Source organism: Anastrepha ludens, chromosome 2 (genome assembly GCF_028408465.1).
Source record: "Anastrepha ludens isolate Willacy chromosome 2, idAnaLude1.1, whole genome shotgun sequence".
In the NCBI taxonomy this organism is placed as follows: Eukaryota; Metazoa; Arthropoda; class Insecta; order Diptera; family Tephritidae; genus Anastrepha; species Anastrepha ludens.
The window spans coordinates 164,000,571-164,024,938 of NC_071498.1; the positions used below are offsets into that span (position 1 = coordinate 164,000,571).

Here is a 24,368-nt window from a genome sequence, read left to right on the forward strand (position 1 = left end):
AGGACATAGGAACATGGAGGAAAAAGAAATTGCTGATGAGCTTGTGAAGAAGGGGACTGAATTGGGGTCAGTGGCCTCCTACCCGATCACCGGCATCCCCTGACAGTTGTTAAACGGGAACTGCACAAATTATTTCTCAGAAAAGCGCAGAATAAATGCAGCTCTATTTCTTCATGTGCTATTTCGAAAACCCTTTGGCCGCAGCACAATATACGAAGGACTCAGAAAGTCCTTTGGACTCCTCGCCATTAAATTTTTAACTCCTAGGTGTATTTACCGGTCACTGGACGATCGGTACACATGCGAAAAAGCTAGGGTTAGCATTTAACCCCCATTGCAGAAGTTGTGGGGACCTTTTAGAGAAGGAGACTGTTGAGCACTTTCTCTGTAAATATCCTGGTTTTGCAGCTAAACGATTAAGGTCAGTGGGTGTTCCTTTCTTCGACATCCTGGGGTAGTGCGCCAACCTATATCCCATCAATCTTCTCTATTACATCAACAGGCCTGGCTGGCTGTAGATATCTGCCCGTTGGAGGTCTCATAATAGTATCAAAACAACGCTTTAGTACTACTTGAGGAGTGCCAGACTAGCACTTCAACCATTTCACCTACCTACCTACCTACTTAGATGTGTTGGTGATATGACAACAGTTTATACAGAGAGATAGCCTAAGTTGGGTTAGCCAGGTTGCCTGTCTAAGACAAGATCCTCTGTAGCCCTAAGGCTTATTGTAATACAATTTGATTTCCATCCCCTGACTAAATTGTTTAAACCCTTTCGATCTTTCTAAGAAGGTAACTAGTCCCTCCAGTAAGGTACTTCGCAAGTTCCGAAGCTCTGCAAAGAAATAACCGCCAAGATATTTGAAATGTAGGGCATTCACGGGAGATTTTGTACCGACTCAATTTCTGCTTCATATTCACAACTCCTGCAGAAGTCATTGTACGATACACCCATTCTATGAGCTAGGATGCCAACAGCGCAGTCACCCGTTTTAACACATGTGAGGTCGCTGGTAGTTGATCTGTTAAATCCAAGTAGGCATTTTGACGTTTTAAGATTAAGTTTTGACCACAGCGCTTTGGAGACACTGCATTTAGTAGTCAGAGACCTCCTTGCATTGGGGTCCGCGATTACGCTGAAGTCAATCGCAGTGTATAGTTTTTTAGAGCCTATCGCTAATATCATCTACCCCTCGCTAAGGTCAAGCTCAGAGCTTTCCGCGCTTTCATTCCCCTCCATACCAGAGTGGCTGGATAAGCGTAAGCGGCCGCCTGCATTCTTTAACACATCTTGAATTGATGTGCGTTGAAGCCAGTGCCTTGATCGCTGCTTGACTATCAACGAAAATGGAAAGATTTGACGGAGGTATGTAAGCCCATTAGACTTATCGTTTTTGCTGCTTTGTCTATAGCGTGGAGCAATTTTGAGTACACTCTCTATCCAGTGATATTGTCCATCTTTGAGCCGTCAGTATAAGCCAATTTTTTCTGTCGGGTATTCGTATTTTATATTCTTTGTTCAGATCTATCTTGGGAATCTGTTTTCTATGCGACTTGCAAGTGTTCTACAGTTAGTAGAACTGTATATCTATTTTCTGTTTGTATGCCTACTGCTTTAATCCTGTAAGCAGATTTGGCCGTTATCCCTTTAACATATAACAATCAATGGGTGGAATATGTAGGATCGCGTCTACCGCCGCCTGAGGAGTTGATCGGAGCACATTTGTTATTCCTAGACAAGTTAATCGTTGGAATTTTAGGTATTTAGGATTGCCTCCCACCACACGAAAGCTCCATAAGTCAAAATGGGTCTGGTGATCATATTGTACGCCCAGTGGCTTATATAGGGTTTAATACCCCATTTTTTGGTCAAAGTCTTCTACAGACAAAGAGGTCATCACAAGTTTTCTTCATTCTTTCCTCAGTGTACCTTTTCCAGCCAGCTTTCAGTCCACAATTATGCCAAGTTACTTGGCTTCGTTCGATAGGGTTAGTGTTACTCCATAGGCGGTAACTGAAAACTCGTTAACTTCTTGCGAACAGAACTATCGTAGTTCGGTCTTGGCTGGGTTAACCATTAGACCGTTTGAGGTCATTCCCGTTTGAGAGTTCCCTTAACGTTTATTGCATGAGCTCGCTGAGAGTCGAGAGAAACTTCCCTATCATAAGGATGACTACGTCGGCCGCATAACCAACTATATATCTTGATCATTTTCTTGCTCGTGGTTATAAGCAATTCATTTATCAAAATTTGATTGTCTCCGAAATATCCTCTGCGGAATTTACAAGTTTTAATTATTTGTGTTTTTATGGAACACTTTATACAAATTTAACGCCGTAAACAGATATCGCAGAGGCAAACAAAAGATTTTTTTTGAGAAGGTGAAGAGTTGCACTTTGAGTGACTTTGCTAAGACCAGAGTTTGCATTAACTTCTTTGTCGCAGCAATCCATCAGCATCCCGCGTTTTCGCTATCTACTCCACTGACCATCTATTCCAAGTTCAGAGTAGTAGAGAGAGCAAAAATGAAAATTGGGAAATAGCGGAGAAATTTGAATCCCTAGCTAAAATTTTTAAGGGGGATTTTATTTATTTTTTCTTAATGTACATATATTTAAGAATACGCACAGAAAATTTAATATCATTCCATTGAACATTTTTGAAGTTACACGAAAAATTTGAAAAAGCGTTTGAGAGTGCTTGAAAGTACAAGGCCGGAGCGGCAGCGCGTATTTCTCAAAATGGTGTTTTCAAAGTCGGTAGCCAACATTACTCGAAAACGGTTAAACCGATTATTCTCAAATCTTAACACGAGCTTCTTAAATATATTTTTTAGTAATTAATTGAAGACTTTTTCTCGTCGATAAATATATATTTTTTTATAAACAATTTAAGGCCGAAATTTTGGTCAAAACTCGATAATTTTTTTTTAGAAACAGCCATTTTGCCAAAAAAAATTTAATTTTGCTTATTCCTTCGATTAATTACTAGATTTAACAATACTTTAACGAAATGTGTTTGGTTTCTTAATTTCAGAGAATCCAGTTCAGAGATATAGTGGTCACCGCAAAACGTCTTTTTTGAGAGAAGCTCCCGGAGATCAGCTGTAGATCCTTTCCAAATAAATATTTTTACTAATACTAAGTCTTAAATGCAGTTAAAAGATAACATAATTCCTGTACAAATGTTTAGATCAATAAATTTAAAAATTTTCTCAGAAGAATTTCTGGAAAATTCGTTTTTTTTTCGGTTATTTAAATTATGCACCTATTACTATTTCTCTTAATGAAATTACTTTTATACTTATAAGTGGCACTTATAAATGACATCAAAATTATCAATTTTAAGTGTACTGGAAAAGCTAACTGTACAACAGCAGTATACTCAGAGAAGCACAAATTCCAAGATGCGTCTTATGAGCCGAACACTTAAGTTATTTCTAAGTAATTGAAGAAAGCGACCTGCCTTCACCCTTGTGTACATATTTCTGAATCAGTTATCGCCGTATATCTTACATAATTTTGTGCACACGAATGTAATTCTGTACGTATGTTTGTGTATACAGGCGCCGAAACAAGCGTGCATTTAAAAAGTTTCAGATAGGGTTCGCCGATGAAATACTTTAGTGATGTATCTTGGGGGAAACGATTCCGGATTGTAGGTGATTTAGTGATATTAAAGCTCCTCACTGCTGGGGCTTTTGAAGTTTTTTCCTCTGAAAAAAGGGTTCTAGTAGGTACATAAATCAGCAAGTGGTAAGACAATTCTGAATTGTCTCTTGACCAAAATGTCTTCATGCCGCTAAGCCTCCCACGACGTTTTCCGAATATGTATAAGGGATATGCTAGCGAAATAGCTGATCTGTTGACATTTTTATTTTAAAATTATATTGGGTATTTATTTCTTATCAGTGCCTTAAATCCTAATTCACTGCAAAGCAATGACATTCTTGCAAGAAATCCTTTAATTATTCTCCTTCTAAATTCTGAGAAAGGCTCTAAGAGTACTCTAATAATAGGTTCACATGTAACTACTTATAGATTATCTACTTCTGCGGGCTTAACTCCCAATCCGTAATTAAAAAGCGAAATGACCCATCCACAATTTCTCTCCCACAATCCGAGATTATAAAATAATCTCAGATTATAAATATAATTTTTTCCGAGCACTCTGAGGTTTTTGAGTTAACTACAATTATTATTACGAATGTAAGGAAAACCAAATAAAATGGACGCCGACAAAGGAAAGAGGTTTGTAAATATAATTCTAGTAAAATGTTTATTAAATATTAATAATTATGGATTCATTTTACAGAAAAAATCGATCGCAATGGCACAAAGAAGCAGTCGAACTTCTTCTGGACTTGTGGTAGGACAAACTGCTGCAATTACGAGGCTGCGAATGGAAGGCAGTGTGAATGGTCACAAGAGGTCTTGTATCTTTATCAATCGACAAGCTGATAGTAAATTTTGCAGCTAATCTGGCACATGTGAACGGGTAGATTAATTGGATTTGTGGATTTATTAATTAGTGTCTAAAAACACAGTAGCGTGAGAGCCGCTACTCCAGGATCACCACTCAAGGAATGCTCTAACTCACATCCACTTTCTATAAATTATGTTGAAAAATCCATCTTAGCAGATATTTTGAGTGGAGACCTCGATTTTTCACATACGTTGTTTTCTTAAAACAGTTGTTCTAACTTGAACTGCTATTTCTCAGTTCAACAACTCATCTTGACGGCTTTTACGACGAACTTTTTGTGACGAACTACTTTGCTTTTGGGGCATTTCGAAAATTATACATTAGAATGGAATAGAATAAATGGAGGCTTTCAAAGATTTTCCTTATTTTCATCACAATACCTCAGCCAATCATAGTTCCCTAAGTAATCCTAAGATGGAGTTGGGTTGAGATAAGTGTATATGCCTTTCTTCCAGCCATACCAGACCGAGATGTCTATTCTTTCTTCCCCTCATGGTGTCGCATTCGTGAAGAAAGGGTGTTAGAGTTTCCGGTAATTGCCGTTAAGGAAGTAAATATTTAGTCCGACAGGCAAGCGGAAATTAGGGCTTTGGTCTGGTTGTTTGCGCGTTCGAGCCTGGTCGGGGCTTGGTCTAGCTTCTCTCTCGATTGCATCCGAATACTTCGATATCAGGGTCATTTGGGTTCCCGGTCACAGCGGCATAGAGGGAAACTGCTCTGAGACGGAACTTTGGAGACAGTTTCGTCGCAAAATGAGAGGATTGGTGTTCCCTTAAGAACATGTGGTCTACTCCTGGAAAGATGGGCTTCGAGTCAACTCAGCGAGCGCTGGGCTAGTGCACAAACGTGCAAGGTCGCGAGATCCTTCTGGCCCCGTGTAGATCGGAGACGATCGAGGGAGCTCCTAAGGCTGACAAAGCCCCAGCTCTCGAATTTGGTGGGCATCCTTACCGGACACTGTCCGTTAGGTGTTCATGCGGTGAGACTTGGGATTGCCTCAAGTGCGTTCTGCAAAAGCTGTCTTGAGGACGAGGTGGAATCATCTCAACACCTTCTTCTCAGCAGCCCTGCTCTAGGCTGGCAAAAATTTAGACACCTGGGCTCTCACTTTTTCGCTACGCCTGCGGATCTAGCGGGTTTATATATACATCATACATCTGCTGAAGTTCATCAGTAGCTTGATGCGGTTAATTTCGAACGTAAATCAGCCACCGTCGGCGTCGTAGTAAGGTCATGGTCATCATCCCCTAATCCCAAGGCTCCTTCTTCTTTCTGCTTTCGCCTGTACGGCATCACAAAGGACGAATTTTGGATATTTGTCCAAGTGGACTCCAAGCTAGGGCAGCCATTTAACCTAACCCAATCTTCCGGAGATTGATTGCAAAAACGAGAGAAGTCGGTTGACCATATCCCGAGCCTATGCAGATGATTGCGTAATCTACAGTGACCTGTGAGAATTAAATGTTAAGCCGGCATGTGAGTACTGAGAAGTACGTAAATGGCAAAAATATGATAGGTGGGAATGATGAATGTCACTTTTTATTTATGAAAAAGTTAATTTTTAAACTATTGGTTGGTCAACAGCAAATATTATATTAGATGACGTAAAATAAGTCATGCAATTTTGTTTTTGAATAACTTTTTTACTATTGTAAATAAATAAAATAAATGATGCTGACTGAAGGAAATCTTTATAGCCGAGACGGACGGTGACGTTAATCGGGATTAATGACTTTATTCGGAACCGTTTCCACGACAGTCGGTTCTACGACCCAGCTGTATATCCGGCCAAGGACTGTCACTCCAGCAGCATGCCCCGTATGTAACAGTACACGTCACGCGAGCGCTCTCAAATTGTTGAAATTTACATTCAACAAAAGAAGTCAAAAGAAGAAGAAGAAGAACAAAATTATCATGTCCGATGAGGCTCATTTCTGATTGAATAGGACGGTAAACAACCAAAATTGACGTATTTACGCCACTGAAAATCCTCACGAAATTAAAGAGGTACCTCTTTACGACGAAAAAGTCACTGTTTGGTGCGGCGTTACTGCGAAACGATTATTGGGCCGTTTTTTATTCGATTTTTTGAAGAAATTGTTTCCTCGTCGTTTGATGTCGAAAAATGGTGATTTTGACTGTCCACCGCGTTCGCCCGATTTAACGCCACCTGACTTCTTCTTGTGGGGATATTTAAAATCAAAGGTTTATATTAATAAGCCAAAGACCATAGAAGAGCTCAAGAACAACATCCATCAGGAAACAGCCGCTATTCCAGCCGAAATGGAAAATGCTGAAAAACGGGCACAATACGCCGTACAGGCTCAAGGCGGCCATTTAAGAAATATCATATTCAGAAAGTAATGTCAACAAATCTACTTGAACCAAATAAAATGATTTTTATCGTCAACATCAAAAAAATTGTGTTTTTCTTTGATTTAAAAAAAAATACATGGGTCCGTCGAATGTGGGCAACCCAGTACTTAATTCTCATAATTTAAGTGGATTAGAGGAATTTTCGTTGGCACCATGCCGAAAAATTACAGTTAAAATCTATTGTGAATAAAAAATATTGAAACTTGTAAAGAAAAGAACAAGAAAGGCTAGATGCAATGCTAGTTTGTACTAACAGCTTCGAAATTCCATTAATTGGAGCTGTTGGAGATATTGCAACTTCAAATTTTTTTTAATAAATAATTTCTTTTAGTATCAGGACAGCTAATCCCCGTATTTGTCGTCTGCGATCCATCTTCAACTTACAAAACTATACAATAAACAAATCAGCTGTTCACTAATCCGCGTCTGTCACTCTTCATTTTTAATAACAATTAAATGCGCCGGGAATCCCGATTAATACCGCCGTCTGTCTAGACTATTACGGTCTCCATTGCTTGCCTGTTTGTATACAACAGCTGTCCGTTTCACAAGTCTCAAATATGATTGACGTTTGATGCCATTTGCAAAAATTATAAATCTTCCGATAGGGTGATTAATTTTGCGCCACTAATAAACATTATAACTCATAACACTCAGAAGGTGTTTGAGTTTTAGCCAATACTGTATGTAACTACGCGCGTATTTAAGTGTCGACAACATTACTAATTGGCATCGTACACAATTGGCCCTCCGAACTTCTCCAACGCTGCCATAAATTATTGATTCAGCACGAGCCAATTTTCTTGAATTTCTGCAAACGTAATAATGACGCAATTTTTATTGAACATTCGCACCAATGCTGCCGATCGTTAAAGAAATTTATGCATGTATGTGTGTGTGTGTTTATTTACAAAAGATTGTCGTCTATTTATTTTCTACGTGTATTTATAAATGCAATTCCTCTGCCTCTTGTATGAGTGTGTGTGTGTGTGCGCGCGAATGTATTTGAAATACTTCAATTAATTGGAAGGTCTAGAATTTTTGCTTTACACGCAATTAAGATTAAGTCCGCGCGTACTTATTTTGCTTTTAATGAATTGAGCCGCCAATTGCCGGTTTATTAAACTCGCATTCCGGCTGGGGTAGGTGAGGCATGAATGGGCAGTTGTCTCTTAAACAATATTATGTCAACTGTTTTTGTTATATAATATAAGTATTGAGTATAGTTTTGGAAATTTGCCAAATATCATGGAACAATTGCATATCTGTTAATAAATAAAATTTCTGATTTGGAACCGAAACGCGAAGAGTGGTGTACTATCAGGTCAGTCCATAAGTTCGTGCGTATTTTACCCATAATTTCACTTTTGTACGATTTTTGCATACAAAAAATTAATCGCGGAATATAACGGAACTAATTATATTTTCTTTGATATATTGTGCATTCAACAAGTGATTTTAATCGCGGATAGAAGCACTTGTTGTTAAAAAATAAAATGGAATCTTCGAACGCGTATAAGAGGCATATTTTGTATTTTTCTTATAAAAGTGGTAAAAATGCAACAACTGCTGCTGCAGAAATAAACACTGTTCACGGAGAGAATACCGTGAGTGTAAGGACTGCGCAAAAGGTTTTGAAAATTCCGAAGTGGTAACTGCGACGTGGAAGATGCCCGGCGCGCTGGTCGTCCTGAAGTCTTTAACTCCGACGCCTTACTCGAATTTGCTCAGAGGTTAAATTCATCGCATGGAACAGTTTACAGGCACCTGGTTCAGTTGGGAAAAGTTTCAAAGCTGGGAAAATGGGTTCCGCATAGACTTTCCGTCGCCAACCTTCAGCAGAGAGTGAATGTGTGTTCTCAGCTGCTGCAACGGCTTGAAAATGAAAGTTTTTTGAACCGTTTCGTTACAGGTGATGAAAAATGGATCCTTTACGATAATCCTGTTCGCAAACGCCAATGGTTAGATAAAGATGAAACACCAGAACCGAGCCCTAGAGATAGCCTTCACCCCAAGAAGATTCTCCTGTCTATTTGGTGGTATATGGCCGTTATTGTTTATTATGAACTTCTGGAACCAAACCAGACCATAACTTCTGATTATTATTCCCATCAGCTAGCAAACCTGAATGAGGCACTTAACAAAAATCGACCGTCTTTAGTGAATAGACGCAAAGTTTTGATTCACCACGACAACGCAAGACCTCATACCGCAAGGCAAAATATTAGGCAAGCTGAACGAGCACGGATGGGAGCTAATGCCACATCCACCATACTCTCCGGATACTGCACTTTGTGATTATCACCTTTTTCGTGGACTTCAATCCCATATGAGTAACAAGAACTACTCCTCAAAAGAAGCTATAAAAAGGGATATCGAAGCGTATTTTGGTCCCAAGGACGGACAATTTTTTGAGCAGGGAATTAAAAATTTGCCCAAACGTTTGAAAGACATTGTAAATAATGAAGGAAAATATATTATTGATTAATAAATACTTTAAACATCTTTCTTATTAATTTTAAAACCACCTTTAAAAAATGCACGAACTTATGGACTGACCTGATACTTCTAGTCTTACTTTGCCTCTTGTTCTGGTTCAGTTGATCGAAAATTTAGCAACTCTTCTTTCATCGATTTTGCTCCAAGTTTCTTCGCTGATCTATTTCTTCCTAACCGTTTTGCGTCATTTTCAGATAACTCAAAAAATCGTCAAAAAAATCTTCACAGTAATAATTTATTCTTCCTATAGAGCGAGTTAGAACTATTTATGCCTCGAATGTGCTTTTGATTTGAACTTTGAATGAGTTTAACCAAATTTCATGAAATAACAAAAAAATATTCTGTGATTCACATAGACCTCTTTTCAATTTGTTGCTACCTTTTCCCTTACTTCCAAATTGCATCAATGGATTGGGTAGCATCCGAAATCTGTTGTCAAACTTTACACAACCTTTTATTATTGAATCATGGAGCTCATTTGGCTAATTTTAGAATGAATTTATTCACTATAGCACCCTACAGCAAGCATCAAAGGTTGCCTGACCGTGAACTTCACTATTATAGAAATATCAGACTTGAATATCGTGCACGCCCTTCAGTACCTTCAGTAATAATAAAAACAATAATTAAGATTTTGTGATTCATAAAATGCGCCTTTCTATTGTACTTTGCTCCATTACTCAAAATGAGTACCAATTCAATAATAGGTTGAACACATTTTCCATTTCCTCAATCTACGAGTTGTTTTCATAATATATTCATGATATTCAGGATGCCTAAAGGAGAAGAGATAATAAAGAGGAACCAATTAAATTATGCAAATGGAAAAAACGGAAACCTCATTTTTGCTAAATTATTTTAGTGATGCTCGACAGCATTCGTGGTATGTATGTATATACTCGTATGTATGTGTGTAAATTTTTACCCTTGTTTGTGAGGCATTTCCGCGAAAGGTGTGCCTCAGATTGTGAGAAGAAAGAAGTGAGAGCGTAAAATGCGCCACTCTAAAGGGTAGCCGTAAGCAAAGGTAGCGACGTAAACAAAGTTTCTTTGTATTTATTTATGAATACTCAAATACACGAAAAACATTATAAGTGCGCGTATATGAAACGCGCATATTTTTATGGAACTCAATTTATAAGCAACTTTTATTGAGATGCGCAATATCTTATATCACCGGCGATGGCTGGAATTGTGTAGCTAGGTAATTAAAAGCTGGATGCCATATAAAATTTGTACAACCACAAAATGATTAAACCTCGTATTTTCCTCTTAACTAAGATTATTCTGCTTTAACGTGCCAAATTAGGTGTCAACCTACTTTCTTTTCCATTTTGCCTTTTTCATACTGCCAAGTTACCGCAGCTTTCAACTTAGCAATACAAAATTATAATATGTCTCCCCTTCGGCTATGCTTTGTTGCATTTCCTGACCTAATTAAAATCAAATGAATTGACATTTAAAGTCAGGATAAAATGCATTTCAATACTTTGAGAGAAATATGAAAGCCAGAGAGAGAAGCGTGAACGAGTAAGAGCAATAAACTATTTGCATATTTAGATTTTACAGAGCTTTAAGTTTTCGTGAACAGTTGCTTGAGACGCATTCTACGTATCTGGTGGCCATACAACTGGATATCTTATGCCAAATTGCATCGACGATGCCATCAAAAACCAATTGCGACTGAAATAAGAGAACGAAAATGGAGATGGCTTCAACATTCCCTACGGAATGATGGTACTGAAATCAGCAGACAAGCGATGGACTGTAACCCCCAAGGACAGCGCAGAAGAGGCAGACCCAGGTGCTCTTGGCGACGCTGCGTCGAAGAGGAATACAAAGCCGTGGACAAAACAATGACCTGGCAAAGAGTGAAAAATATATCCGGGAATCGCACAAAATGGAAAAATTTTATTTTGGCCCTATGCTGCGCAACGGAGACAAGGGAATGATGATGATATTTAGATTACATATATGGGTTTTTTCAATAAATACGCTGGTTTGAAATGAAATAGGCTCAAACGAAAGAAAAACGTTTTTTTTTTAATTTATCCAACTTAATTTGAAGCTTGGACGATGACAACATCCGATGAAGCAACGCTTGGAGTGTTTGAGAGAAAGATTCTGCGTAAGATTTTTGGACCTTTGCACGTTGGCAAAGGCGAATATCGCAGGCGATGGAACGATGAACTGTATGAGCTTTACGTAGTGTAAAAAAAGAGTTGGGTGTACTTGATCCAGTAATTTAATTCAAGGAGGGTTTTTTTTGCGATTAACTTTCAATACATTAGTTTCAGTAAATAAAAAAGAAATTCTGATATATCCACTATGAAGCTTTGTTTGAGACCAAAGGGGTAAAATTACGATTAGGTCCAATAATTTGAAACGGTTGAAGATTCAAATAAAACAAGAAATTGAAATGCGCTTCCGTGCAAATATAGTTCTTAATCTAAAAATTGAAATTATGACAGCTAAATTTTACCTTAAAATCAAATAACAATTTTTTTAATTCGCGTATCTTTCGTTGCTTACGTGCATCGTCCACCCCTATGCATTGTTAGATAAATAGGAACCCTAGTAATAAAGAATTCATGTGAATAATTCAAGTTTAGAACACTTTTTAATCAAATTTACTTAAATATGCGCACGGAAAAGACTTTTAATCGCAAGTGCATAGATGAGTAAAATGTTAAATGTTCACACCCACCATTCGTGTGTGCATTTCGCCTTAGAGTGTCAATATTTGTGCGCGCATAAAAAGATAGAGCTTTGTAAATATTATATATATAAACGCATGCATACATACATATACATATGAAGATGTTAAGCAGCTGCACAAAACCAGCAGCAAGTGAGCCCGTACTTATGTACCTGTGTGCACTGCACACCCACTACCTAGAAGAGAATAGCGCACAAAAGCATAATAGATCTACAAGTATGTGTGTATGTATGCATGCTCGGGAGCACTCGCTGGAAGTAAGTTCATGCACTCAAAGACTAGATGTAGGCCTGTATCGTAAGAGCAAGACGAAAAGCGGCAAGAAGTGTAACCACGCACACATTGGCTGCTTATACACCCACATACATATATATAAATGTCGACAAATGTGTAACAATGCGCCCTTACATAACTGCATATATTTATATTGCTTTGGATGTTGATATCGGTGCCCACGTTTATTTGTATTCGATTGATACTCAATTTAACAATTGACTGAGTACTTGACAGGTTTACACACCATTCAGTCTTCCTATTGTCTGCGGCGGCAAGCGCACGCAAGTGAAATGCGTTGACTCCCACTGACTCCCACTACATAGCTTACCACCACCGCTCCGCCTTCTTCTCGTTTCCTCTGAGTTCGTCGAAACGTATGCAGCACCATAAATATGTAGGTACATGGACAAGCTTACTCACAAGCGCAATCAACGATGTATGAAGGCTACTGGATATAAAGGACAATTATGGCGGCGTAATGTCGCCCACTGCTGAGTGCGCCTAAAGATATGCCTTTATATTGCTTCACTAAGCAGTATGACCTCATATCTTCCACCTGTGGTGTAGTTGTTTATTTCTCTTTCTATTTGATTTTATTTTTTTATTAATTTCCTATTGATTCTCAAACTGTTCACCTTGTTTTTACCTGCTTCTAACTTGTTTCACTGTGTGTTTTGTAATTGTAGAATGCTTATCGTTTACAGAAAATTTATTTTATTGGCAAATCGTTTGTTAAATATTTAGTCTTTCGAAATAATTTTCGAATTGTTTCCTATTTGTGTTACTGCTACTATATTGAAAGCAGTATTTAGTGAATACAAGGGGAAGTCCAAAATAAACAAGACTGACTTCATTAAAATGTTTTTGATGGCGGCACCTTTTCAATGAGTTAGTGCGTTAGAAGTTACATCCCTAGCTGACTTCCAGTGAAAGCTTGGTGACATTCGGTTCAAAGGAAGTGAGATTATTGGGTCTAAAGTGTCAGTATGTTTGTGTTATCGGTACAAAACCGAGTATCGAACAAAGAGCTAATATCAAACTTTGTTTTAAAAGCAGCAACATGTTTACCGAAACATTTGAATTGATGGAAAAAGTTTATGGCGATGATTGTCTATCTCGTGCCAGAGTTCAGGAATGGTTTACACGTTTCAGAGATGGTTGTGAGGACATAAATCAGTAATCCCCGAAAATTCCATCATATTGTTCGTAAATTTATCAAAAATGAACCGAAATCATTCATGAAATCGGAGTTGAATATATCCAAACCATCGATTTATCGCATTGTAACTGCTCATTTAGGCTTACGAAAGCCCTGAGTCACTACCCAAAAAATCGTGTTTGGAGAAGTCAAAAACGAAGTCGATGCTCATTTGTTTTTACGATTCGAAGGGAATTGTCCACAAAGAGTTCGTGCCAATGAGCCCAGCCGTTAATGCGATTTTCTATCTCGGCGTTTTGAAGCGTTTGTTGCATCGCATTCGTCGAATTCGCCCTGAATACCGCGAAGGAGGAAGCTGGCGCTTATTGCATGATAATGCACCATCTCATCGATACACTCTTGTGATTGATTTTTTTACTAGAAATCGCCATCACCATCAATCAGTCACCGCGTTCGCCTGATATGGCTCCCTGTGACTTCCAGCTTTTCGGAAAATTGCATTTGGCCATGAAAGGGAAACGTTTTGCGTCCGCAGAGGCCATACAAAAGGCTTGTACCGACATCCTGAAGGGCATTCCGGATTCCGGTCACTGACCTGAAGCACTCTTTCGAAAAGCTTTTAGATCGCGCAAAACAATGTATCGAGGCCAGCGGGGACTATTTTGAATAAATAAAGTCGAAGTTATCAGAACAAAGCTCCTGTCGTTTCTATTTAAGCTCAGTCTTGTTTATTTTGGACTTCATCTTGTATATGTGTATGAGTATGTGTGTGCGTGTGTATTCAAGCAATTCCTTCGCTCTCTCAAGTCTAACTTGTTGCTGCTTTGGTGTGAGATCATGCACCTTTTGGATCTTTTAAGGCTTGACTTTGAGATAATTTTTCTGTATGCGGCGGATACTACGGTCAGATATTTTCTGTTCTTTCGCGATTTGACTGGCACTTCGTCGGGGATTTTGCTTAAGTCACTTCTTCACTTTTTGAACCATTTCACGTGACGTTGCAGCCTTTTGATGACCACTTCCATTATGTTTCGAAATGCTACCAGTCTCATTGTAACGAGTAATGGTGCGATAAACAAAAACGTTATTTTATTATTATTGATTGGCTGTTTGTGCACTGCGACCTGAAAAGATGTATTGTGCAGCCATGTAGCCTACTCAAACAGTTGTAGGCTGTTAATAAATTTTAAAACTTCTGTAGGCTTAATTTCTACCAGGAGGTTTGGATCTATAGCCTCATTTTCCAGGTAATTTAGTCTGCGTCGTGCCACTGCTGGGTAGTCGCATAGAACGTGTTCTACTGTTCCTTGTGCCTCTTTGCAGAGTCTACAGGAATCGTTTTCTATCACACCTATCTTTCTCATGTGATAATTAAGTTTACAGTGTCCTGTTAGTAGTTCAGTGTAAAGTTTTATGTCCTTTCTGCTGAGGTTAAGGATTGCTTCTGCCTTTATCTGAGTCTTTTTGATTGAGCAACTGAATTTCTTGGAGAATTCCAGTTTCCTTTCCATGTTGTCGTGAACTGTCAGGCACGGAGAGTTCCGGATTGAACCCAAAATCCTAGCATGTCCTGTAAGATTGCCTTCTTTGAGATGGAATAGACATAGTGGAATGAGTCCTGTGAGCATTCCTAAAGCCGCTGTGGGGAATGTTCGCATTGCTACCGTTAAAACTTTAATTACTTTAAGATGCTCGAGCTCACAAAGAATCGCTGGTTGTGTTTTCCAGCCAAATATAATGCCATCACACTATTACGTTTGAAATCCATAACTGACAAAATGCTTCCGCTCATTTAGTTGAAGATAGTTATCTTAAATATTGCTTGAACATTTTGTTATCATGAAGATTTGTTCTCATTGGATACCGCATAATTTGACAATTGCCCAAAAAGGACTCGGACTCGAGTCGATTGGTGTAAAGAAATGTGGAAGAAATTCAGCCGTGGGGATTTAAATTAAGTGTATGACATTGTAAAGTGACGAATATTGAATCTATGTATACGAGCCAGAAACAAAAGAGTATCGACAGTAGGAGTGTTCCAATACGAGCTTAATAGGACAAAAGTTGTTCGCGGTAGAAGCGAAAGGTCCCTGTGTTTTTCGAAATGTCGGATCATGTCGCAACTGTTTCACTAGAGAAACTTAAAAGAGTCAATTCTGAGTGGTACACAACCATTTGCTTGCCCGAAGTTTTCGGAGAATTAAGGCACATCAACCCCGCCAGTGCTTCGATAGAAAGGAATTCATAAGTTGGGCAATTAAGGGTGAAATAATACAGGGTTGTCCATATTCGACGGACCCATCTGGCAACCCTGTATCTTTTGACAGCGACGTCAGATCGCTTAATGACATACCGCGTTGGAAGCGTCAGTCCAAGCAGATTTTTACCATGAAACAGTACACGCCACGAGAACGCTCGCAAATTGTTGAAATTTACTTTCAACAAAAGAAGGCAATTGTGAAAACTCAACGTGCGTATAAAAAATTAAATAATGTGAAAAGTGCTTCTTCTAAGAACACCATTAAACGTTTGTACGAAAGGGCTTTCGACTGGTGATGCTCTTTCTAATCGAAAGAGGCCAAGCCTCGTCGAGCAATTTTGAAACAAAATCATTATGTCCGATGAGGCTCATTTCTTATTGAATGGGACGGTAAACAAGCAAAATTGCCGTATTTACGCCACTGAAAATCTGCACGAAATTCAAGAGGTACCTCTTTACGACGAAAAAGTCACGGTTTGGTGCGGCGTTAGTGCGAAAACGATTATTGGGCTGTTTTTCTTCGAAAATGAAAATGGTCAAGCTGTTACCGTCAATTAGGAGCGTTAACGCGATAGGATAACCACTTTTGTGATGCCAATTATTCGTCGAAAGCGTATGAGGCAGTTCTGGTTTCAACAAGACGGCGCTCCACCACACACAGCTCGCACCACAATCGATTTTTTGAAGAATTTGTGTACTCGTCGTTTGATGTCGAAAAATGGCGATTATGACTGGCCACCGCGTTCGCCCGATTTAACGTCACCTGACTTCTTCTTGTGGGGATATTTAAAATCAAAAGTTTATATTAATAAGCCAAAGACCATAGAAGAGCTCAAGAACAACATCCGTGAGGAAATAGCCGCTATTCCAGTCGAAAAGTTAGCTAAAACTATGGAAAATGCTGCAAAACGGGCACAATAGAAAGATTGCGCCCATCAAGAGTGCGTGACGTCACGTTTTTCCAAGTTGTGCAGTATTGCCAACCATTGCTCTTCGCAATAAATTTAGTGCTTTTTCATACCGAAAATGCGAAAATTTTGAAGTTTCGTGTTTGTTTTTTTTTTTTTTTTAATTTAAAGCTACCGAAACTTAAAAAAAACTGTATAATTATACAAAAGAAGGTTAAAAAAGTCACTCTGAGAAGACTTTAGTGCTAATGAAAATTAGTTGGTTCTTATAAATTTGATATTTTGAAAGTGTGAATTTAATTGTTTGCTCCTTTTAAGGTTATGCAAGAATATTAAATGTCCCTCTCTCAACTCTTCTTAAGATTGAAAACTTTTTTACACATTTTAAAAGGCGTTTGAATTTACTAAATGCGAATTAAAACCATAGAGGTGTAATCATTTCTTCCGGTCCTTAATTCTTAATGGGGCATAGAGCATCAAGAGGGGTATTCATAGTAAAAATAAACAAAAAAATACTGGGGAAACCATAATGACATTTTTACAAAAAGAGTACCTTATATTGTTACATAACCTCAAATATGTCAAAAAAGTCGTCCTCTTAACAAAAGAGTTTCTCTTAACAAAAAACTCATAAATTAAATTGTACATAACTATAAACCATTTATTAAAAAAAAACGCACAACTTAAACACAATTTGTCACGCATTCAAATTTCTTGAAGTAATTTAGCAAAAAATTAATATTTTATTTTCTTCAAATGGGCATTTTAATGCGTTAGAGATTTGACTGCCGAAAGCAGAAGAACACCAACAACACCGGCAATCGCGGGTAATGCCACCAGATGTTAAAAAAAGTAAAGCTAAATAAAACTGAGTTAATTATTTAACTAATTCTTAAAAAATGTATATTTTACAAAATTATAAACATTACATTTTAATTAGAACAGCTAGAGAAATGTCATGAAGAAAGAACTAAAACTCCGAGACTAAATAACAAAAAAAAAAAATGCTAAATCAAGTTACGAAAATGGTAATCTGCCCATACTGGAGCTAAAATCACGTAACTCGTTGTCAAATTCGCTGAGAGCAAAGTAACGGAAGCACGATAGGCGCCATCTCATTATTCTCTCCATCGTGAGATAAAATGATTATTATCGTCAACATCAAAAAAATTGTGTTTTTCTTTGATTTAAAAAAAAAAACACAAGGGGCCGTCGAATATGAACAACCCAGTAATTGTAAGCGATTATTGAATTAGATTAGTAAAGCACTTAGCGTTACTATGCACGAACATAAAATCAGTAAATATTAAAATATTTAAACACTAAATATGAGTAATAATATGAAATATGTAAGTTTAGTAGAAATATAATGGACTATGAATAAGTTCGTGCGGTTTTTTTTCGAAATTTGAAACTTTATTGACGTAAAATGGTTACAAATTTAATATTCAAAATATTGTCCATCGCTTACTACTACTTTTTCCCATCTTTCTGGCAATTCACGGATTCCCTTTGTGAAAAATTCGGTCGGTTTTGCCGCAATCCACGAATCGATCCATTTTTTGACTTCATCGTAATTACGGAAGTGCTGGTCAGCCAGGCCATGTTGCATCGATCGGAAGAGATAGTAATCGGATGGCGCAAGGTCTGGACTATACGGCGGGTGGGGTAGGACATCCCATTTGAGCGTTTCTAAGTATGTTTTGACCACTTGTGCAACATGTGGCCGAGCATTGTCATGTTGCAAAATAACTTTGTCGTGTCTATCGGCGTATTGCGGCCGTTTTTCTCGCAGTGCTCGGCTCAAACGCATCAATTGTCGTCGGTAGACATCCCCCGTAATCGTTTCATTCGGTTTCAGTAGCTCATAATACACAACACCCAGCTGGTCCCACCAGATACACAGCATAACCTTCAGGTCATGAATATTCTGCGCCGACGTCGATGTTGAAGCATGGCCAGGGTATCCATACGTTGCCCGACGTTTTGGATTGTCGTAATGGACCCACTTTTCATCGCCAGTCACAATTCGATGCAAAAAACCCTTTCTTTTGTGCCGTTGAAGCAGTTGTTCGCATGCCATAAAACGGCGTTCAACGTCTCTTGGCTTCAATTCATACGGCACCCAATGGCCTACCTTTCGGATCATTCCCATGGCTTTTAAACGTTTGGAAATGGTTGATTGATCAACTCCCAAAGTTTTTGCAACCTCTTCTTGCGTTTGAGCCGGATCTTGATCGAGCAATTCCTCCAATTCGGTATCCATGAACTTTGGCGGCGCACCCTCGCGTTCTTCGTCTTCCAAGCCAAAATCACCACTTTTAAAGCGTGCAAACCACTTCTGGCACGTTCGCTCAGATAGAGCATGCTCACCATAAACTTCCACCAAGATACGATGACTTTCGGCTGCTTTTTTCTTCATATTAAAATAATGAAGAAGAATTCCCCGCAAAAACACATTATTTGGCACGAAATTCGACATTTTCAAGTGTGGTAAAAATATTGTTGTTTACGCTTCAAATAAAAAACTTATACTGACGTTTGTGCCTTACGACAGTAGCTCTCCAATGAATGTTTGGAAATGTGGATCGATGGAATAATAATCAAGTTACGCCATCTGTTGTAAAACCGCACGAACTTATTCATAGTCCTATATAAAATAGGAGAAATAAGGCTAACTACTAATTAATTTCACAAATGTATGCTTCCACACACACACATTTAAAAGCATGTTTTCTAAGCAATAGCCACTAAATAAGCCACAATAATTAAGTAATATTTCTCAAAACACGAAACCACTAAGAAAAAATGCATAACAAAAATACTAAAAAACTAATTTTGGTCGGTGTTAGTTATTTATACAAGAAAAAAAAAATTATTATTATTATTTGACTTAATTAAACATGCTTGCATTACCTGTTTCCACAGCATTCGTATGTTTTTGGATATATTCATGTATGTATGTTTGTAAATATGTATGATATGAAAGAGATTTGCAGTAATGATATAAAAATGACGCGTTCTATATTTGCATGAATTTCGTTTAGAATTAGTGTTCGTGATACATAAAGCCTATGAGCTAAAAATTTTGCTTTTGCACATGCCAATTCGACTACAAACACTTTGCATAGCTAAGATTTGATTGTATGTGTGTTATGTATTATGTGTGTGTGTGTTTGCACTTACTCATCAATCTCCTCCTCGGATATGGAATGACTGTTACCACCCAAAAGAGACATCCTGCGGCTGTGGCTGAACTGCAAATTGCTTATTCTGAAACGCAAATGATTTATCTGGAAATACATAAAATAATGCCTTTATATGTAAATTTTTGCTAAATATAATATTTGCTGTAAGAGTCTGAAATGAGGTCATAAATATATTAATGTATATTTATTTTTGATTAGCATAATTTTTGAAGCCCATTTATTTAAGGGGTTATATATACCTTGTGTTGGACTAAAAAATCTAATTTTTTTTTATGGCATATTCTAAAAGTGCATCATCTTAAAAATATAAATTAAAAAACTCATAAAGATCGGAGCACTAGAACGAAAGTTACAGACCGTGGAAGCGCGCGACCTTATCCATAAATGAAGTGCACGCAAAATTCTAGGCACGATTATCTCGAAGTCGTGTTTTTTGAAAATTACCGTAGCGGTGATCATTATTTATCAAAAACTATTTGACTGATTTGCATAAACTTTTTTTTAATTATTCGAAGTTACAACGTCGTGAATCTGAACGGTTCACTTTTTATAAATATTTGCAAAGTTCGCTGGAATTTTTTTAATTTTTCAACACCTCAAAAATCGTTTTTTTTTGGAGCAAAGCGGTTTTCATATCGAGACACATTTTTTTTTGTGTAAATAAACCATTCAGATTCACTAAAAAAGCATTTTTCTACAATAATCATTTAATTGGTTTGATTTCAGTTGAGCTGCTCATGCGCTACCGTGATCTCCGCATTCCTCTTCTAAAAAACGGCGTTTCGGGAGAGGGGCGATATCAACAATAAATAATAAAGTTCTAAAACATATTTAAAAAAATTATGACAATCGTCCATTTTTTCGGGCTCACAAGGTATATAACCTCTTAAAATAAATGAAAGGCGAAGTATTTTTTTTTCCTTTTTTAGTAAAAGGTGAGCAGATTGGAGGTACTTTTTCCAATAGGGGTTCTTTGACAGATCACGTGTGACTACTGTCAAACTGAATACATAATTTTTTTAAGTACATATTCAGTGACATTTCATTATGAAAAGATTTACGCCTCAACAACGTTTACAAATCGTAGAATTCTATTACAAAAATCGACGCTCTGTGAAAAATGTTCATTGCGCACTCACACCAAACTTATGCTGTACATAATCAACCTACCGAACGCACTATTCGCTAACCCGTCAGCAAAATTGAGACTATTCTTACATTATTGAATGATACTCGACCGATTAGACCACGTACAGCTTGAAGTGAAGAAAATAAAGCGTCTGTAAATGAAAGCTTTGCCGAAAACACGGAAGAAACGATTCGGCGCCGATCTCAACAACTTGGCCTATCTTGGGTGTGGCACTACTTATGAGATTATACGCAAAGGTATTGGTTTGAAAGCGTATAAAATACAGCTAGTCCAAGATTTGAAGTCGATCTTCGAAAGCGTCATGCTATCAGTCGTTGGACTCTTGAAAAAACTCGCCGAAGATCAGCATTTTGGGACTCGAATTTTGTTCAGCGATAGGCAATGGGCCTTGAAGCCTGTGATATCCACAAAAACGATCTCTTTGGCATAAATAAGACGGACGCTACTTGTCATGCAACCCGTAAAACAATTGACTTATTGCGTAGTCGTTTCGGTGAAGGATTTATCTCTCGTCTCGGACCAGTGGATTGGCCACCAAAATCGTGTGCTATCACACCTTTTGTTTTTTTTTGGGCGGTGAGGTTGGGTTAAAAATGCCTTCGCACCATATAGTAACCGTCGCTACTACGTGTGTGTTGATTCCACTAAAAATCTTCCTCCTCTTCTCTTGGATTTTTCCCTCCACCCCGGGACTGCCTTCGCATTGCTTCGAGGTAGAGGGCCAAGACGGCGTCCTAAGAAGGACACTTACTTACTCACCCAGCGTCCAGAGTCGCCTGTTTTGAGAAACCTATGCTCAGTGCTCTTCCGCATAGCCTTCAATTTCGCGCTTCTTTTTTCGGATAATATCCTCCACAAAATTTGCGACGGCATTCCATTTTTCTTCGTCTATCATCATTTTCTCGATAATGTCTTAAGGTGTAAATACACCAATAGCTCGTTGCCGACCTGTTCTCTCTACGTTCCACCTCTCGCATTTACAGAAGGTGTGTTCCGCATCATCATACTCAGTATCTCCATTTATGCAGTTTGGTGGGCTCACTTTCCCATTCGCCACAAATACTTGCGAAAGGATCCATGTCCGAACAAAAACTGTGTGAGGTAGTAGTTAACCTCACCGTGCTTTCTTTCCACCCACTTTTTTAGAACGGGCATCAGTCTCGCTGTCCATCTACCATACCGTTCAGAGTTCCATCTTGCCTGCCAAAGTGTGAACATTTGAACTCTAATATCGGAAAAGCGTGGTACTGGGATTCCTGTGTTTTTTGCCTCCCATCTGCGTTTGCGCTCTTGTGCTAGAATATTTATAGGGATGGTTCCGCTGATAACTAACACCGCTGCTTCAGATACTCTTCTGCATGACGAAGCCACTCGGAGAGCGCAGGTGCGTTGAACAGATTGCAGAGTTTTCCGCCGGCATTGCACCCTTAGCGAATCTGCCCATATTTCGCATCCGTATAAGAGAATCGAGCTCGTCGTGTCCATTAAAAGTTTTCGCTTGTTCTGCGTTGGACCTCCAAGGTTTGCCATGAGCTTACTTAACATGCCACTTACTTTGGCAGCTCTTGTGGCAGCATGATTTATATGCGCCCCGTAAGTTAGCCTTGTGTCTAATTGCACTCCTAGGTACTTGACCACTCTTTTTGTCACACCTTTGGACTTTTATTTGTGGGGGTATTTAAAGTCTAAACGCTTTGTGGATAAACCAGTTTCGAGGCATTGGAAGCCAACATTACTAAAGTTATTCACGAGATACCGACCGAAGTCCTTCATCGAGTCATTCAAAATTGTTTTTTCTACACAAAAATAATAAAGATTCCACAATTTATTTGAATTTTCCTTTTTTTATATTATTGCTTCATTGGTGCATGGAAGCTCTTTTTTTAAAATCCGATACCTCTAAACTTTGGAGGTCTTTGCCTCTCGCCTTTATCGTCGGCGTGCTTCATTGACACATGGAAGCTATTTTTCATTACGCCCATCTTGAAGACTGACTATAAAAATGTCGTTAGAAATTATAGGCTTATTTCAAAGCCGTCAACTATTTTCAAAATTTTTTAGTACGCGGTCTATGCAAAGCTGAGCTTTGCGGTAAAATCTTTAATTTGCCCTAATCAGCATGGGTTTATTGCTAACAGATCTACAGTATCTAATCTGACTGTTTTTGGTGAATACTGCATTGATTCTCTCTCGGCTGGCTTTCAGCTCGATTGTATTTACACCGATTTTTCGAAAGCCTTCGACAAAGTTTCTCATAGAATTTTAGTTAAAAAGTTAGCTTGTTTTGGCTTTCATTCCGAACTTCTGCAATGGATAAACTCTTATTTGTGAGCAATAGTCGTTGTTTTGTAACAATTAATAGTATTTCATTAGCCCCCTTTACTGCCGCCTCTCGTGTTCCGCAAGGGAGTATCTTGGCTCCGCTTTTATTTGTGTTATTTATTAATGACATTAAAAGTTCTTTCTCCTTTGCTAAATTTTTGCTTTATGCTGATGACCTTAAGATCTTCTCAACAATCAAGGTTCAAGAGGATGCCATTAAACTTCAAGCCGATATGAATAGGTTTTACTTGAGGTGACAGAATTCACGACTTTCGCTGAACTTATCTAAGTGCTTCCAAATATCTTACTCTAAAACATCTAACATTTTGTGCACTAAGTACAGGATCTCGGCATGTGTCCTGCAGTGTGTTAGCGAGTTTAAGGACCTTGGCGTTATCTTCGATAACAAATTTTCTTTTAATAGCCATATAAATTTTATTACTAAAAAATCTTTTTCGTTGTTGGGCTTCGTCAGACGGAACGCCACTAAGTTCTCTGATCCCTACACCATTAAGTTACTCTATACATCTTTTGTAAGATCTCATTTAGAATATTCTGATTTTATCATATTTGGAGACCTTGTAGCCAGCAAGCTATAAATAGCATCAAACGGATGCAAAAAATATTTCTCAAATATACCCTTCGGTCTCTGAATTTTATTGATCCCATGCCGTCATATTCAGCTCGTCCCATGCTTATAAGTCTCAAGTCCTTAGAAATTCGTAGGTCTATCAGACAGACACAGTACTTTTACTCATTATTTTATTACTGGAGTAATTGATTGTCCCTATTTGTTGGAATGGATTTAATGCTCCCCAGCGATCTCTTAAGAACTTCTACCCTTTTTATGGGGGAAACTTTAAAACTGAGTATGCCAGTATTGCTCCCATTACTCGTGCTTTACGAGAATTGAATTCCGTTAATAGTGATTTTTTCTCGATATTTCGCTTTCAAGAGTAGCATTTTTAAATCTTTTGAATTTTATATTACAGTTGTTTTTA

The 24,368-nt window shown here is 38.2% G+C and overlaps 1 protein-coding gene across 1 annotated transcript in view; it reads right to left on the reverse strand.

Moving 5' to 3' along the window:
* LOC128855741 (uridine phosphorylase 1-like) overlaps nt 1-19,961 on the reverse strand; it is a 67,312-nt gene extending 47,351 nt beyond the window's left edge. The window contains exon 1 of the mRNA XM_054090898.1: nt 19,873-19,961. Within this exon, the coding sequence (XP_053946873.1) occupies nt 19,873-19,925 (53 nt within the window). The 5' untranslated portion in view covers nt 19,926-19,961. The remainder of the gene's footprint in view (nt 1-19,872) is intronic.
* Nucleotides 19,962-24,368: the final 4,407 nt, after the last annotated feature.